We start from the raw sequence: 19,022 nt of genomic DNA on the forward strand, positions 1-19,022 counted from the left end.
AAGTTGCCATATCCTATCATATTATCATGTTGCCAACACACAGCATTTGAGATTCCTGTTATTGTATAGACCAGCCATTCTCAACTAAGCATACATAAAAAACCCTAAGGTCCCTCCAGAGGTTGCTAGGTGTTCCTTGAGTTGTGACTAATTGACCTTTCATCTGGTGGTGCCGTTAGTGTTCCACAACCATCGGCCCTTGGCACAGCCAGTAGGGTGACACCAGTTACCTTTTTAGCTAACTGTAAAGGTGGCATTGTATCCAATACTGTAAGGGGCATTCTTCTCACTGACCACTAATGTAAGGGGCATTCTTCCTACTGACTCCCAACGTGAGGGGCATTCTTCCTATTGACCACCAATGTAAGAGAAAGTCTTCCCACTGACTCCCAACGTAAGGAGCATTCTTCCCACTGACTCCCAATGTAAGGGGCATTCTTCCCACTAACCCTCAATCTAAGAGGAATTCTTCCCACTGACACTCAATGTAAGGAACATTCTTCCTACTAACACCCAATGTAAGGGGCATTCTTCCCACTGACCCCCAATGTAAGAGGAATTCTTCCCACTGACACTCAATGTAAGGAACATTCTTCCTACTAACACCCAATGTAAGGGGCATTCTTCCCACTGACTCCCAATGTAAGGGGCATTCTTCCCACTGACTCCCAATGTAAGGAGCATTCTTCCCACTGACTCCCAATGTAAGGGGCATTCTTCCCACTAACCCCCAATCTAAGAGGAATTCTTCCCACTGACACTCAATGTAAGGAACATTCTTCCTACTAACACCCAATGTAAGGGGCATTCTTCCCACTGACCAACAATGTAAGGAGCATTCTTCTTACTGATCACAAATGCAATTGGTCCAACTGACCCCCAATGTAAGGGGTATTCTTTCCACTGACCCCCAATGTAATAGATATTCGTCCCACCGACCACCAATGTAAGGGGAATTCTTCTCAAAGACCACTAATGTAAGGGGCATTTTCCTAACTGACAATTCTTAGCAGGGATTACCTGAAACCTGAATATTATTTCAAGGGTTCCTCTAGAGTAAAAAACAGAGTGCCGTTTAATGGAGTTACTGTACAGAAACTCAGCTGTGTGTAGCAAAACATCTGTCCCGTCAAAAAAATAAATTGATCTCAATTCGTTTTGATAAGATATGGAAAGTTTTACATATACAAATTGTGCATATTATTGATTGCACTTTCAAATAAACCAATTTGTAGATAAGGGTTATGTGTCTTTAAAATGATATCACTACTGTACTGACTTTTTCAGGTCCACTGTATACATATCTATTTATACACTGATTGATCTAAGAAATAATTCATCTTAGAAGGATGGGAGGTAGTTTTTTTAATAACAAACTTATTTCCCTTGCACAGGGCCAGGACTGGCTTTTATTGCATATCCACGAGCAGTGAGTCTGATGCCAGTGGCGCCTCTCTGGTCCGCTCTGTTCTTTTTTATGCTGCTACTTCTCGGTCTGGACAGCCAGGTAAATATACATGGCAGCTTTTGGTGGGATATGATATACAGAGGACTGGGGGATGTAAGCATTTTATGTACTTTGTTTTCCGGTTATCGATACCAATAAACTGTTAACCCTTTCTATACTGGATGTTCACCTGACTCCTTTATCCATTGCATCCCGGTGTGGTTCATGCGCTGCCTTCCTCATGTACTTTTGAGTTGTGGTTAACACTCTTGTCTTGCCAGTACTGGGATCCTGGGTTGGTTCCCATCAAGGACATTATCTATATTGAGTTTTGATGGACTCCCAACATCTCCATGGGTTCCCTCATGGCGGTCCAGTTTCAAGACATACTCATATATTAGCTATGTACACATGGCTATGGTAGAGATATTAGATTGCGTGTTCTCAAGTAATTTGACACTGGAGTGCTACTTTACTATCTCCTATAGCTGGGGTGATGTTCTTGGAACTGTACATACAGTACCTTGAAATGTAACTTTTACAGTACTGAGAATAGCTTTATATCTTATTACAGTTTGTTGGCGTAGAGGGATTCATTACCGCCATCCTGGACCTGCTCCCAGCCCGCTACTATTTCCGTTACCAAAGAGAGGTGGCTGTGGCCATTTGCTGTGCAGTCATGTTCCTCATAGACCTCTCTATGCTGACAGAGGTGAGTGCAAATATCAAGTCTTTGCATTGTCCAATGTATCAACTTGTCATTTCACAATGCACTTCAAGTGCTGCTACTGTTTTTATAGTGCATTTGGCCATTAAAGCATAAAGGAATGGTTTTATGGTTCTGCCCACTGTCCTAAAATGAGGAATATATGATGGAATTCTAAGAAGACTTAACTGTGCTAGACACTGATTTAGTTGGAGAGTTCTGTGATTCCTTTAGTCCAGGGGTCTCCAAATTTTCTAAGCAAAGGGCCAGTTTACTATCCTTCAGACCTTAGGGGAGCAAGTATTGTTGGTATTGGTGGGAGGAATAGTGCCTAATCATTGCTGTCAGTGGGAGAACTAGTATCCCATTGTTGGTGTCAGTGGAAGGAACAATACCCCACCATTGGTGTCAGTGGAAGGAATAATACCCCACCATTGGTGTCAGTGGAAGGAAAAGTTCCCCATGATTGGTGTCACTGGGAGGAATAGTGTCCCATTGTTGGTGTCAGTGGGCAGGATAGTGCCCCGTTGTTGGTGTCAGTGGGAGGTATTATGACCCACTATTGGTGTCAGTGGAAGCAATGGCGTCTTATTGTTAGTTTCAGCAGGAGGAACAGTGCCTTGTATCAGTGAGAGGAACAGTTCCTCAAAGGCCGACAAAGGCACACATCCAAACTGTGGTCTTTAGTTTGGAGACCACTGATTTAGTCCTTTAACCTTAGTGGTTAGGAGAGTACAAGCAAGCAAAACTCAACAAGCAAGCATGACCTTAATGGTTATTCTTGCTCGTTGGGTGTCAAGCCCTACCCCATAGAAGCCATAGATTCCATACACTGAACTGGTTATGTAAAAATGAGCCATATAAATATATTTGGTTCTTAAAGGGCTCAGGTGTGCTATGCATTGATTCGGTTAGAAGGCTTTTGAAACCTTTAATTTCTTCTCACCATACCCTTAATGGTTTTACCTGGATTAGTGCATACACAGAAACCTGCTCCTCTGTTGCTTTGTCTGAGGCCCTGCAAAACAATCAGACTTTCGGGGGGTGGTAGGTGTTACCTTCCTGCAAGAGGAGTGACCAATCTTATAACTGGTAATCTGATGACCAATGAAGGAATAGTTAACAAGCAGCAGACGTGGTGGAGGAATTACAGATCCATAGAATGGGTAAAGTAGTAGCAGGGAGATCCTTGCATTACAAGTCATCAAGTACAGCTTCCTCTCCAGCAAGGAGAACAATGAGCAGCACATTAGTGACATCACCAAATCTCACTCCAAATCAGAGACAGGAGAGCATTAGCGATCTCACAATGGACATGTACAGCAGAGTTAAATACAAAAGGCTTGATTTTTATGGTACTTTTTAGTCATAATTCACATTTCTAGATGTTCCCTAAAACATAGAAAAGCTTCACTATATGACTTCAGATCCATTTTGAAAGCCATTAGGATTTGATCCCTAACTTTATAAGGTAGTTTATAATATAAGGACACCTAATGGATTGTTGTGGACAGCAGGACACCATTCTAATTTATATGAGATATATCAGCACTGCTGTTCTCACATGGTCAAGCCTATACTTCTCCTTTTAGTATCCATGGGGAATTGGGTATGAATACCCTGCACACATGGTGTTTGCTTTCTCCTCTGGTGAATTGTAAGGCTAAGCTTTTAGCATTTGCTTTTATTTGGCTAACTCACCACTAAACAATTATGTCAACGAGATCCGAGAACTGCAGGGACAAATGCCAATGCCTTCTTTTGGCAGTCATGTGTACCTACTATAGAGCAAAGTGAAAACAAGTCAACCAGTTACAGTTGTATTTAAAGGGAGTGTAAAAGGGATAAGCTTGATGTAAAAAATAAACAGTATGCATATATATATATATATATATATATATATATATATATATATATATATATATATATATATGTCAAAAGTTTTGGGACACCTGCCTTTACTCACACATGAACTTTAATGTCCCAGTCTTAGTCCGTGGGGTTCAATATTGAGTTGGCCCACCCTTTGCAGCTTTAACAGCTTCAACTCTTTTGGGAAGACTGTCCACAAGGTTTAGGAGTGTGTTTATGGGAATGTTTGACCATTCTTCCAGGAGTGCACAAGAAGGCCTGGCTCGCAGTCTGCGCTCAAATTCATCCCAAAGATGTTCTATCAAGTTGAGGTCAGGTCTCTGTGCAGGCCAGTCAAGGTCCTCCACCCCAAACTCACTCATCCATGACTTTATGGGCCTTGCTTTGTGCACAGCTTCGACAATATATCAAAGAGGTGTCTGTTGGAGTCAAAGGAAAAACTCCTGGCAGGAGACAGGAGAAAAAAAGTGAGTGTGATTGAGCCCGCACCTACGGCCGAGGGGCAATCCCATATACACTTTTTCCTCCTGGTAATCATGGCCAAATCTAGGGGGGCTCTGGGGTTTCAGAAGGAACCTCCCCCCAAAAGCCCCCCTCCCCGCTCTACTGATCCTTCATCCTCTGCCCCCCCCCCCCCCGACATTTTTTTTTTACTGCACCCCCCACATCAGACAGGTTAGATCTGGCCCTGTTGTTAATTGCTTACTTCCATGAGATTTTCATTTGACTCCAATAGACATCTCTTTGCTACATTGTCCAAGCCCTGATGAAGGGGGTTATTGGCATCATAATAAAGCAAATAAATGCAGCCTGCTTACAGTGGTGCTAAATTTTGAGCAACGTAACTGTTAAGTCTGGTACACATTATCAGAAAATCAGACGAAAAATACCGCTTTCAGAGCGATTGTACAATAATCGAATCATTAGTACACAGCTTTTCAGAGCTGATCACGACAGTTCATGCAAAGGGACAAACACAAAAAATATAATGATAATGATTTTCATTTAATCAGTGCAGTATTCATCCAAAAAAAAAATCGTAAGAGCAAGACCACGTATGCTCGTAAATCAAATAATACATTACAATACAATACAACACATTACATCACTTCTGAAACTGTATTCTGTCTTACGAGAATTTTCCGAAGTTTAGTAACCTCTTCATTGGACAATCATCTGATATTCTCATGGTGTGTACAAGGCTTTAAAGAGGACATGATTCCAGCCAGCCCAGCAGACCTGATAATTGAAGCTTACCATGTGACTTGTATTTCACAACTGATCTTCTCTAGTAGTTCCAAGAATTTAAGGAATCTTGAAGAAAACATTATCAGAAAGACGTGGGGTTGGGTTATTGTGTGTTACACATGATAGGTCACGTATGTCACGTATGTCACGTATCAATTTCTTTCCACAGGGTGGGATGTATGTCTTCCAGCTGTTTGATTATTATTCCGCCAGTGGAATGACTCTCTTGTGGCAGACGTTTTGGCAGTGCGTGGTCGTTGCTTGGGTGTATGGTAAGTCAGTGGACATTATGCAAAGGGTCCAATGTTTGAGATCTTTAAAAAAAATGAACTGCTCTTTGTCTAAAATATTTTTTATTGATTGTCCATCTACAGATATGTTTAAAGTGTATGTCTGGGCAAAAAAAAAACAAAAAAAAAAAAAACAGAAAACGTATTCAGCACATCTTTGGAATACATGGGCTTTTCCCAATGTTCTATTCCAGTACAGAAAAGTAGAAAAGTACCTGTTGATCTTACCAAGAAAACCAATGAGCTCCTTTAGGGAGAGGACAACATTACATGGAAATCTCAAGTAGTGTTTTCAGCCCTGTCCTACCCCGCTGGACTACTGAACATCCTCCAAATACTCTCCTCTCCACAGCATAAGGCAGGGATCTTCAAAGTTTTCAGTATGAGGGTCACATTTTGAATTTTACAATAATTTATGTGCCAAAAATGTTTTTCTTTATAAAGAGCCCCCGCTTACATTAGGGAGTGCCCATGAGAGTCCCCCCTTACATCCAGGAGGGCCCATCAGAGTCTCCCCTTACATGCAAGAGAGCCCATGTGGGTCTCTTCTTAAATCCAAGAACATTCATTGGAGTCTCCCATTACATTCAAGAGAGCCCATCTGGGTCTCCTCTTACATCCAAGAGAGCCCATCTGGTTGTCATCTTACATCCAAGAGTGTTCATCAGTGTTACCCCTTACATCTAAGAGCCCATCTAGGTCTCCTCTTACATCCAAGAGAGCCCATCTGGGTCTCCTTTTACATCAAAGAGAGCCCATCTGGGTCTCCTGCTACATCCAAGAGAGCCCATCTGGGTCTCCTCTTACATCCAAGAGAGCCCATCTGGGTCTCCTCTTACATCCAAGAGCATTCATCAGTCTCCCAATTCATCCAAGAGAGCCCATTTGGGTCTTTTCTTACATCCAAGAACATTCTTTAAAGTCTCTCATTACATCCAATTGCGTCATCAGAGTCTCCCATTACATCCAGGAATGTTCATCAAAGTCTCCCATTAAATCCAAGAGAGCCCATCTGGGTCTCCTCTTACATCCAAGAGCGTTCAACAGAGTCTCCCAATTCATTCAAGAGAGCCCATCCGGGTCTTTTCTTACAACCAAGAGTATTCTTAAAAGTCTCTCATTACATCATAGAGCCATCATCAGAGTCTACCATTACAAACAAGAGTGTTCATCAAGGTCTCCAATTAAATCCAAGAGAGTCTATCTGGGTCTCCTCTTACATCCAAGAGAGTCCATCTGGGTCTCTCCTTATATCCAAGAAAGCCCTTCTGGGTTTCCTCTTACAGCCAAGAGAGCCTATCAGAGTCTCCCCTTACATCCAAGAGAGCCCATCAAGAATCTCCCCTTACATCCAAGAAAGCCCATCTGGGTCTCTTCTTGCATCCAGGAGCGTTCATCAAAGTCTCCCATTACATTCAAGAGAGTCCATCAGAGTCCTCTCTTCTGAAGAGTCCATTAGACTCTTTCCTTAGATCCAGGACTACCCATCAGAGTCCTCCCTTAGTCTCCATTCACACCTGAGCCTTTTGAAAATGCACACAAAATCATTGTTAACGCGCTCAGAATTGTTAATGGCACCCCAAACACGGCAAACAGACATGCATTTTTTTGCATGAACCAACACGCCAAAACGCATGGCTTAAAAAACTCAACACAGCAAAAAGCTACATGAGCTAGTTTGCCGCATTTGTCATGCGTAGGGCAGCCAATTAAAATTTATGAATGGGCCGCCCTATGCGCGCAACATGAGAATGCTCACAAAAGCAAAGGAGAGAGGTAGGCACTTCAGTCCAAATCAGGAGAGCAGCTTAGGCTGACAATGCTACATAGATACAGTGCATTGAGTGATCGCTGTCACCCTAGGACTAAAAGTGTGTTACTGGCAAGATCAACAGAGGGAAAAAAAAGAAGAAAAAGCCTCAATAATTTTTTTTTTTTTTTTTTTTTTTTTTTTTAGTTTAGGGTTTAGATACCCTTTAAACTAGCCCAGGCAGTCTGGTAGACTTCTGATTCAGAAATTCTGCTAAATGATTCTGTTGGAGATGGCAAGGGATTTAACCCTCCCCAATCTATCTGGAGCCCTTTATATCAGATCTGGGTGGAAAATCCTTAGGTCAAAACATGTGGAATGGAGTAAAAAATAACCACGTGATTAATCTAATGGCCAATTCATGACACACTTTCCAAAGAATGTCCCATGGATTTCTGTGGTCACCTGTCCCGTGGAGTTTAATCATTTGGCTCCTTTGTTGACACGGTGCCTTAATGAGTCATTTCCAATTCAGCAGAATCAGTAAAATAGATTTCTATCTGCCCAGCATTGCAGTTTCAGAATACTGGTGGAACGTGTCGGTTCACAACACATTTAGAAATTATAGCGGAGAAGAGACCTCTACAGGCAGCACTCAGTATTACACTATACTACATCTGATTTATTTTTTAAAGCGGTATTTTAAAGCCAAATCCAAAAATGTATTATCTTGCAGCTTACCAATCATTAGATGTGGTGGCTGCATTTTTTTTAGGCATTTCCCTCTGTTTTCACCTAGTGATCTGATCCTAGTGACCCACTCTGAATGAAGGAAAATGCATGGTGTTGCAATGGCCGCAATGTTATTTAAGTTGGGCAGTCGGGGGGCAGCTCAACAATCTATTTTTACCACCCCAAATGCAAATAACCTTATGGAACTTCATGGTGTAGTCTGTTTAGGAAACATTAACATATGTATCAATAAATGTTGCTACAACCTCTTACATAAAGACATTGAAGAAAATCACAGAATGTGCACATGGTGGTAGATTTACTAAAACTGGTGCACTCGGAATCTGGTGCAGTTATGCATGCAGATATGCTTGTTCAACTAAGCTTTGACAAAAAACCTGGAAGCTAATTGGTTTCTATCCAGAGATTCACCAGATTTTTCACTCTCCAGTTTTAATAAATCAACCCATAGTGTCTACTGAGCAAACCTCTGTAATATTAAAACGTGTCTAAAGTCAAATCATTTTATCCCATTTTGGATAGAGTAGATGATGGTTAGAACTTTTGTCAGGTTTTCATTGCAATACATACAAAAAGAGAACCTAGATCAGATTTTCTCAACCTTTTTTATCCCAGAGGAATCCTTGAACAAATTTTCAGGTCTCTGGGCACCCATGCTAAAATGAATTATTGAGGGTCAGTGGGAAGAATGTCCTGTGCATTGGTGGCCAGTGGGAAGAATGCTCCTTACATTGGTGGTCAGTGGAAGGAATGCTCCTTACATTGGTGGTCAGTGGGAAGAATTCTCCTTACATTGGTGATCAGTGGGAGGAATTCTCCTTACATTTGTGATCAGTGGGAAGAACACTCCATACATTGATGGTCAGTGGGAAGAATGCTGCTTATATTGATGGTCAGTGGGAAGAATACTCCTTACATTGGTGGTCAGTGGGAAGAATATCTATTACACTAATGTACACTCAATCTTTTGGTCCCGGAGAAACCCTTGAAATGATTTTCAGGTCTCTGGGAATCCAAGCTAAAATTAAAAATGAGGATCATTAGGACAAATGTCCCTTGCATTGTCAGTCAGTGGGAAGAATGTCCCTACATTGGTGGGCAGTGGAAGGAATGTTCCTTACATTGGTGATCAGTGGGAAGAATTCTCCTTACATTGGTGATCAGTGGGAAGAATTCTCCTTACATTGGTAATCAGTGGGAAGAATACTCCATACATTGATGGTCAGTGGGAAGAATGTTCCTTACATTGGTGTTCAGTGGGTAGAATGCTCCTTACATTGGTGTTCAGTGGGAAGAATGCTCCTTCAATTGGTGGTCAGTGGGATGAATATCTATTACACTAATGTACACTCAATCTTTTGGTCCCGGAGAAACCCTTGAAATGATTTTCAGGTCTCTGGGAATCCAAGCTAAAATTAAAAATGAGGATCATTAGGACAAATGTCCCTTGCATTGTCAGTCAGTGGGAAGAATGTCCCTACATTGGTGGGCAGTGGAAGGAATGTTCCTTACATTGGTGTTCAGTGGGAAGAATGCTCCTTACATTGGTGATCAGTGGGAAGAATGCTCCTTACATTGGTGATCAGTGGGAAGAATTCTCCTTACATTGGTAATCAGTGGGAAGAATACTCCATACATTGATGGTCAGTGGGAAGAATGCTCCTTACATTGGTGGTCAGTGAGAAGAATGTTCCTTACATTGGTGGTCAGTGAGAAGAATGCTCCTTACATTGGTGTTCAGTGGGTAGAATGCTCCTTACATTGGTGTTCAGTGGGAAGAATGCTCCTTCAATTGGTGGTCAGTGGGATGAATATCTATTACACTAATGTACACTCAATCTTTTGGTCCCAGAGAAACCCTTGAAATGATTTTCAGGTCTCTGGGAATCCAAGCTAAAATTAAAAATGAGGATCATTAGGACAAATGTCCCTTGCATTGTCAGTCAGTGGGAAGAATGTCCCTACATTGGTGGGCAGTGGGCTAAAGGTCCTTTCCATTGGTGGTCAGTGGAGGGAATGTCCCTTACATTGGTGGTCAGTGAGCAAAAACGTTCCTTATGTTGGTGGACAGTGAGATGAAAGTCCCTTACAGTGGTGGCCAGTGGGAAGAATGTCCCTTACATTGGTGATTAGTAGGATGAATGGCCGCCTTACAGTGGTGATCAGAATGCCAACCTTACAGACTGCTAAAAAGATGATTTGCCTCATACTGCTGACTCTACCAAATCCCGGAACTATGAGGCACCATCAGATAGAAGGTCAATTATCCACAGCCCTAGGAACCACAGACAATCTCTGGAGGAACTCTAGGGTGGCCTATAGTTATGGGAATAGCATTAGGGACTGCATGGAAAATTTTTGGATAAAGATGAACCAACCCTTTAAAATTGCAGGAGTACATTTCAAAACTAACCCAATAAAGTACATTTTACTATAAGAGTAGTTAATGCTTGAAACAGACTTTCAGCAGAGGACATGAAGGTCCATCAGCACTTGGGGAGAAAAGGTTAAAAAAATGTAAAAAATGGGCAGACTTGATGGACCACTTGCATTTTTTCTCCCATCGCTCTTCTATCTCTCTGTGGCAGCACTTCAGAAGTGGATTTTCCTTTAAGGGAAGGGAAATCAAGATTTATTTTCGATTCCTTTTATTTCTCTGAGACAGAAAGTGAAGGGAATATGTGAAATATACAACAAAAAAAAAAAAACTTATAGCAATTTTAACCATGCCCAGCTCTAAAAATAAAAAAAAAGGAAAGTTTTGACTTTAGATATACTTTAAGTAATAATACCTGACATTAAACCCTCTCAGTGCTCCACAAACCCTTCCTAAGCTGATGAGGGAGCTGGAGCATGAACGTCTGTTGGCTATAATCCAGAGCAAGCGCTCCCATAACGCTCCTTAATATAGCTTTGTCCTTGGGCGCCAAGCTGCCAACATGCTGCAGAGCGTTTCCCAGAGTGCTTTTCACATGCCAGGTCCGTCACACTCACTGGCCTCGATCTGCTGTACAATGAAAGTGCTCATCTTTTTAATGCATTCTCTGGCAGATCCATATTTTAGCTCAGTAATACACAGCCAGTGACGTTTTATTTTCTGTTGTCCCTACAGGTGCTGATAGGTTTATGGATGATATTGCTCGCATGATTGGTTATCGTCCCTTCCCTTGGATGAAGTGGTGCTGGTCTTTCATCACACCCTTTGTCTGCATGGTAAGATATCACATTGTATCTCCAATTGGCAAACCCAAATGTTTAAAGAGAACCAGTCACTTATAGTAATTTGTAATCATCGAAATCTCCATTCTTAAGTTGTTAAACTGGGGCACCGTTACCTTTCGGGGGTTACTTGACTTTAATTTTTTTTTCTAGTAATTACTTGTATTCTATCCCTGTCTGTGTAGATGTGCCAGGCTGTAAGGGTGTCTTATCTGAGAATAGCATTAACAACAGAGTTAAAACTGGAATATTACAAAGGTGCTGTCAGAAATACATGAAAGAAGGCTGAAGACTTTTTGAAATGTTTACCCTACAGCAGCCTAGACAGTGTTAGTTATCATCTCTGAGCTAAGGCAGGAGACAGGCCTATATGGGGGCCTGACACTAAGGTGATATCTCAATCTAGAAAGGGAGAGAATACAAGTGAAGATCAGCACACACTCCTATCCCTAAAAGCCAAGTCTGTGTTCTTATAACAGACTACAAGGGGATAGATTCTTATAAAGGACTAATTCTGGCTGGTTCTCCTGAAAATAATACACAAACATGTTACATTTTGTTAAACTGTACATACCATGAATGAAAAAAATCAAATGTAAATATGATAAATCCTAAGGATAGGACATGGCAGGTCTGGATATTTACTGCAAATGGTGTTACAATTGGTCTTCACCCTGTCAAAACCTCCATTTAGTTATGTAGTGCAACTAGGTTGTCAGGTTTGTACATGGTTGATGGTTAGTGGAGAAGGGAAAATCCAAAGTAATGAATATGAATAGGTGAGGTGCTGGAAAGGTGAGAAAAACACGAAGAGAAAAGATGATGGAGAAGGGAGCATAACAAGAATAGGAGGGATGGTGGAGAGGTGAGTGTAGCAAGAAGAGGAGGGATGGTGGACAGGTGAGTATAACAAGATAACGAAAGATGGTGGACAGGTGAATATAACAAGATAAGGAGAGATGGTGGACAGGTGAGTATAACAAGATAACAAAAGATGGTGGACAGGTAAGTATAACAAGAAGAGGAAGGATGGTGGACAGGTGAGTATAACAAGATAAGGAGAGATGGTGGACAGGTGAATATAACAAGATAACGAAAGATGGTGGACAGGTGAGTATAACAAGATAACTAAAGATGGTGGACAGGTGAGTATAACAAGAAGAGGAAGGATGTTGGAGAGGTGAGTATAACAAGATAACAAGAAGAGAAGGAATAGTGGAGAAGTGAGTAAAACTAGGAGGGGAGGGATGGAGAGGGGAAGGATGGTGAGAGGTGAGAAAAAAGAAGGTGAAGAATAGTGGAGAGGTGAATGTAAATGGAGGGTAGAGATGGTAGACCAGGGAGCAAAACTAGAAGAGGAAGAATGATGTTGAAGTGACTATAACAAGAAGAGGAGGTATGATGGAGAGGAGAATATAACAAGTGGAGTAGGGATGGTGGAGAGGTGAGTATAACAAGAAGACCAGGGATGGCGGAGAGGTGAGTATACCAAGAAGAACAAGGATGGTGGAGAGGTGAGTATAACAAGAAGAGCAAGGATAGTGGAGAGGTAAGTATAACAAGGAGAGGAGGGTATCTGAAAGACTTTGATCTTGACTTGAGAATCAGACCAAGCTGCGCTAGAAAACAGATTCAGAACTTTTTGTAACCACTGACCTACATTTTTACACACAGGCGATATTTATCTTCAACCTGGTAAACTACAAGCCTTTGACATACAATAAGACCTACACGTACCCATGGTGGGGTGAAGCCATCGGCTGGTGCTTTGCTTTGTCTTCCATGCTTTGTGTCCCTGTGACCTTCATCTATAAAATCACACGTGCCAAGGGAACACTGAAAGAAGTAAGTGAACTGTTCTTGGTACTAAATCAAACTAGTCAGGTAGAGTAAAAGGACACTATTATTCAGATTAGGAAAATGTATCAAATGTAATTCATATATAGAACAAAAGTTGCTCTGCTATCTGTGGAGGTCCAACAAACTCCCTCGAGCTCTCCAATTAGCAAGGAGTATGAGCTTTTCTGACTGTAGACCTAAAGGTCTAACTCAGTAGGGGGGGGGGGGTGTCAAACCTCTAAAGAGAGTCCACTGCTTCCACAGCCAGAGCTAGGACCCTTCTTTGCAGCTGCCAGGAGAAAGGCTTTTCCACTCAGCAGCTGTGCCTACTTTCTAAAGAAATCATATTGTAGGACTTTGCACACCTTTTGTTTTTAGGGCACCTAGAATGTATTTAGCTCATTTAAATTAAAAACTCAACTGGGTTTTCAAGGAATGAGAAAAAAACATAGAGCCTATATTTACGGACTTTCTTCTGAGATTGCTCAGTGCCTAGCTGTTATGTTTGGGTTTAACGTTTTCAAAGGCACTGACCTGGAAAAACCATGCAGGTCAGTCCTTATTCTGAGTTCAGTGGTTGCATGTTTTCTGCAAGTCAGCGGTTTAAGCATGAAAGCATACTAACATTTCCATAAGGGGTCATCAGAGATGTGCATATTTTTTTTTTAAAGTTTCCTTCCTGACATTGCTTATATTGTCTTTCAGCGCTGGCAGCGAATGACAGAGCCTGTCTGGGGAGCTCACCATTTAGAGTACATGGTAACTGATCAAGACGTCAAAAGCCTGACCAGCTTGAGCCCTGTTTCGGACAACAAAATCATAATCTTTGAGAGCGTCATGTGAAGCCAATCTTCTCCAGCCATGACTATGTGAAGGCTTACACCTGTCTCACCTTTAATCTTCTCATTGATCCAAACTGACAAGAACTGACACTAATTTCCCCATGCATACATCTCCCCTACCTATTGAAGCCAAGAAAAGACATTTATATCCCACCTAGCTTCAACTACTTATGATGGATTCCTCCAAGAAACTGAGGAGGAGCTCCATCCGAAATGTGGATCTATAGAACAAAATTTTCTTGGTTATCCTAACCCCAACAAGGGGAACCAAACCAAGTCAATGGAATAGCAAAGTAATGTTCTGCCAAATTCTCTTCCTTTTGGAAGAATTTTAATTGGGCAGGTTGGTGAAATCCTCTTTTTTTCTCTTCATTTTGATCTTGCATCAGGTCATCAAAATGGCTAGGTATGGTAGAAGGTAGTAGAACCACGACTGGCTTTATATATGATTCATAGTGTCCATCAATGAAGACCAGTCTTGTAGATGGTAGTAGAACCACAAGTGGCTTTGTAGATGACTCATAGGGTGCCCATCAATGGAGATCAGCCCTGTAGATGTAGAACTATGAGTGGCTAGTATTGGATATATAAATAGTGACTAGTTCCTTAGGAAAGTTAATGTGCTACTGTGCTCTAAAGAGAATTTCACCCAACCAATGCCAAAAACACTTTGTTTAGCAGCTTAAGATAGCTTTGGATGGCTTTAATGAAGGGGATGTACGTAGCTGTAAGGGAACATTAATGCCAAATTGGATATGGAGAACACGTATCAATCTGCAGACCTGCCATATAGGGGGCTTGCCAAATGCTTTTCAGATATCAAACTCAATCCCGTCTTCCTTTACTTCCAGGAAGAGATATCCCAAAATATCCATGAAAACAAATGGCAAGCCAGGCACCCAGAATGCACTTCAGTGCTGGACTTGCAAGAGTAAACAACAGTTGTATCTGGGAGGATCAAGGGGACTGCATTGGCTATGATGGAATTAACCCCCCTATATGTGCTAACATCTCATAGCATAGCTCTGTTCTTCATGCCCAGCAGCAGTACAGCAGGGTGACATCGTCATGCCTTTTTACTTGACACATTTGGTAAACTGAGATTCATCACCGGCAAAAGCTGAATTTGCACTTTTTTATTTTCTTTATTTTTTTTTTTTCTATTAGTATACTGTATATGTACATGTATGATGTATCTACAGGTGACCCCAATGGGAACCACCAGTATTAACAGCCATGCATATCTCTAAATTGCTGCTCGTTTTTAGAATCTGTCCCTTGTGAGAAGGGAAATCTGTTGCTATGGGCACTGCAGTGGCAAGCAGCCATTTTGTGCCTCTAGAAACTGCACACCTTATTTACTGAAATGTCTACAAGAACTGGTTACATTGTTCTAATTGTTAAAATTACAATCAGAAAGGAGGGTTTGCACCAGATTAGGTATAAATCTGATTTCTGTTGAGTTCATTCAAGTCCTTATTCCATTCTTCTAAGCCCTGATGAAGGGAAAGTTTATCCCAAAAACACGTTGGTGATTATAAGTTGTGAATAGCCAAGGGAACTCTGGACTCACTTTATGGGTTGGCGCCCATTTGTATACTTTCAATTCTTATGGGTTGGCACCATTTCAGTTCTTCGTTCAGACATTTTGATAAATAACACCCACCAATCTATGCATCAATCAATGCAAAATTCATTGCTTACCCATCCGTTCTTCTGCTTGCATGTATTTCACATGTCTTTCTGAGAGTGTTAAAGGAAACTGGGCCCAAAAGGTGGCTCCAAGACCATGTGGTTCTGAAAGGGAACATAGATTGCAAACTTAATACATCCCATATGTATATCGAAAAACTATATAATATCTCTACTGATATGCCCATGCAAGAAACAGATGTATCAGAAGTTTCATTCATCCAAATCTGTTTAGCTGACAACCATACTAAAGAAAACGGTATGCTGGGAAGAAGCCTTTGGTGTGATGCATCGTGGGTGCTAACTAGAAATATCCGGAACAAAAAATGCCTACAGTATTACTTAGAGGACATAATATTATTTTTGTGAGAATTGTAAGCAAATTACAAGAATTCTCCCAAATTCTGATCCATTCTCTTCATCCGAGCTAGTAATGTGATACAACCCTTTTGTTCTTCCCATCCCAGCATCCCTAGCAGCAACAACATTGCGCTCATGAGCTTTTAAATAATACAGATTTTCTATTTTGTTATAAATATTTCTCTGCCGCAAAAAAGATTTCTTTTTCATTTGAAGAGATAAATGTATATAGATAGTTTTTATTAGGACGAAGAAGGTGAAAATGCTATATTTTGTGAAAATGAAGGGATAGCTGGGGTTTAATGTGATGCTTGTTATTATTATTCTCTTTTAATGTAATAAATGTGATGAACATGTGTTTTTAGGCAGATCATGGAAGGATAGTTGGTAACTGTGAAGTAAGCTCAGGTTTAAAGAGACCCTGTCGCCAGACTGTCCATTTCAAGAACAACCTTCCCGTAAGGATATATGTGCCTTTAACGTATTTTATGCATGTTATTTTTCTGCACAAGCCTCCTTCGTGTAGACATCCAAAAGCCCCGAGACTCTTGTTGGGTACCGCCATATTGGATGTAATGTCAGCAGCCCCAGCAGACTCTCACTCAGTTGGGTGACAGCAGCCTTCTCAATCTTTTTACTTCAGAGGAAGCTTTGAAATCATTTTCAGGGGAACCCCCTGTTAAAACCTATTCTTTTTGTAGTCAGTGGAGAAAATGCCCCTTATGTTGGTTTATCAGTGGGAGGAATTCCTCCCTTTACAGACAGCTAAACAAATTGTTTTTGTCATGCAACTGGGTACGCCAAATGGTGTTGGCCCCAGAACTGTGCAGACACCATCAAAAGGGAGGTCAATCAGCCACCACTCAAGGAATCCCAAGCCACCTCTGAAGGAACCCTAGGGTTTCATAATAACATGGTTGAGAATGGCTGAAGATCAGAAGTCCCAACTTAAAGATAGCTAAAAAGATCATTGGTGTTATGCAACTGGCTCTACTAAGTGGTGTTGGCCCCGGAACAATGCAGGCACCATCAAATAGGAGGTCAATCAGCCACCACTCAAGGAACCCCAAGCAACCTCTGAAGGAACCCTAGGGTTTCATAAAAACATGGTTGAGAATGGCTGGAGATCAGAAGTCCCAACTTAAAGACAGCTAAAAAGATCATTGGTGTTATGCAACTGGCTCTACCAAGTGGTGTTGGCCCCGGAACAATGCAGGCACCATCAAATAGGAGGTCAATTAGACACGGCTCAAGGAACCCCTAGCAACCTCTGAAGGAACCCTAGGGTTCCATTAATCCCTGGTTAAGAATGGCTGCTCTATAGTATTTGATCCTCCCACAAAAAGTTATATATGGAGTTGACGGGAGGGGTGGAGGAGCTGGGCCAGAAAAGACAGTAATTAGTCACCCCCAGAAGAGGAAGGGCTATGACATGCAAGAAAAAAGGGGGTTGGTACTAGAGAGCTGACTCTAACTGGAGCAGTGAAAATTCAAAGGCAAGAGAGCGAATAAAAATTACTTATGGAAAGAAAACATGCTGCAAATACTTGATTTTCCTGCACTTTTACTTGCAACTTTTTAAATTGGCGATGGGGTTAAAAAAAAAAAAAAAAAAAAAAAAAAAGCCTGAGGACATTTTACTTTACCAGATTTTTACTTTAGTTTGAATTTCCTAGCTATTGATAGCAAACGAGGTATGGACTGGTTCACTGGCACCTCGGGTATTTGCCCCAAGGGCCAGCTTGTCTTGGTATATACATGCAACTAGGAGGAGGATCCAAAGAGGACTTACAGTGTATGTATACCTCAAAGTTTTCAGCAGGAAAGTATTAAAACCTTGTCCATTTTTTGTGGTTTGTTGTCTTTTTACAATACCTGTCCTACAAAGGCAACAGCAAGTGAGATGAAATCCCTACCTTTGTCACTGGACTTGTGTGTCTCAGTTGAAAGATTAACCCTGTATTCTTGTTCTGGAACAATTGTAAAATTGGATTTCCCATCACTTTCTGTCTCGGTCACTAGGACAAACAGAGGGGGTGAATCTCCCCAACAAAGACAGGAGCAAAAAATTGAAAGTGGTTGTAACCCTTCCCAACTCAACCCAAAAATAAGGTGAGCACTCGCCGGTCCAGAAGAAGCACTCTTCTGCCTGGAGCCTGCAGCATTGGGGAGCACCAATTGTAATTGCTTACAAATTTAGAGTTTAGTACTACTTAAAAAAAAAAAAATCATCATCAAAAATAACATGTAACAGCAGGATGAAAAGCTCTGCCAACACAAGCTTAGTCTTAAAACATAAGTGTTAGAACCAAAAGGGTAACCCGCACACCGCCTGAACTAAACCTCTCCTCATCGGTACAAATACACCAGTATGTGGTCATAACTGCTTCACTTTTTCCTCTTCTGTATAATAACCTGAGAAGCCCTGCCAGTACAAAGGGACTTCTTAGTCTATTGTTGGCCCTCAATGTGGAACATAATCAGTTATGGTGACAGTAAATAAACACTAATAAAAGCTGCCCGGTGAGTGATCAAAGGTTGCTCGCATATGTAAATGTAGGCTGTATACCATGGCAGCTTTTCATCCCAGTCCAGCCCTGGATCCAAATACCTAATTTTCATTCTTTGTATATTGTTTCTCACAAAATATATGCTTGTGGGATGGTCCTGATTTTTTTAAAAGAAGGAAAGGTGTGGATTTAGACATTAATCAATAATTGTCAAGCTGAGGAATTGGTTGAGTTGATCAGCAGAATATTTTTTCTACGTAAATGTTAGTAGGGCTGTATATTGTAATATTATGCTGCCCCAGACAGACTTGAATGACAGCTTCCTTCTATGTTCCGACAATTTTTGTTTTTTTGAAATCACATCAGGAATGTTCTCTTAGCATGGGTGCTCAACCTGTGGCCCTTCAGCTGTTGCAAAACTACGAGTCCCATCATTCCCCTGCCTCTGGGAGCCATGCTGGGAGTCATGCTTGTACCTGTCAGCCTTGCAATTC

At 41.3% G+C, this 19,022-nt stretch overlaps 1 protein-coding gene across 3 annotated transcripts in view; it reads left to right on the plus strand.

Moving 5' to 3' along the window:
* SLC6A8 (solute carrier family 6 member 8) overlaps positions 1-16,620 on the plus strand; it is a 158,170-nt gene extending 141,550 nt beyond the window's left edge. For 2 of the 3 annotated variants that reach the window (XM_082264520.1, XM_082264519.1), the window contains exons 8-13: positions 1,395-1,507; positions 2,022-2,159; positions 5,443-5,545; positions 11,179-11,279; positions 12,960-13,130; positions 13,830-16,620. In XM_082264520.1, coding sequence (XP_082120646.1) covers positions 1,395-1,507; positions 2,022-2,159; positions 5,443-5,545; positions 11,179-11,279; positions 12,960-13,130; positions 13,830-13,967 — 764 coding nt within the window. In that variant the 3' untranslated portion in view covers positions 13,968-16,620. The remainder of the gene's footprint in view (positions 1-1,394; positions 1,508-2,021; positions 2,160-5,442; positions 5,546-11,178; positions 11,280-12,959; positions 13,131-13,829) is intronic. The other variant, XR_014225526.1, reaches the window with a different exon arrangement.
* The last annotated feature ends 2,402 nt before the right edge of the window (positions 16,621-19,022 follow it).

The sequence above is a fragment of the Pelophylax lessonae genome, assembly GCF_965119305.1.
Source record: "Pelophylax lessonae genome assembly, chromosome: 7".
NCBI classification, from domain to species: domain Eukaryota; kingdom Metazoa; phylum Chordata; class Amphibia; order Anura; family Ranidae; genus Pelophylax; species Pelophylax lessonae.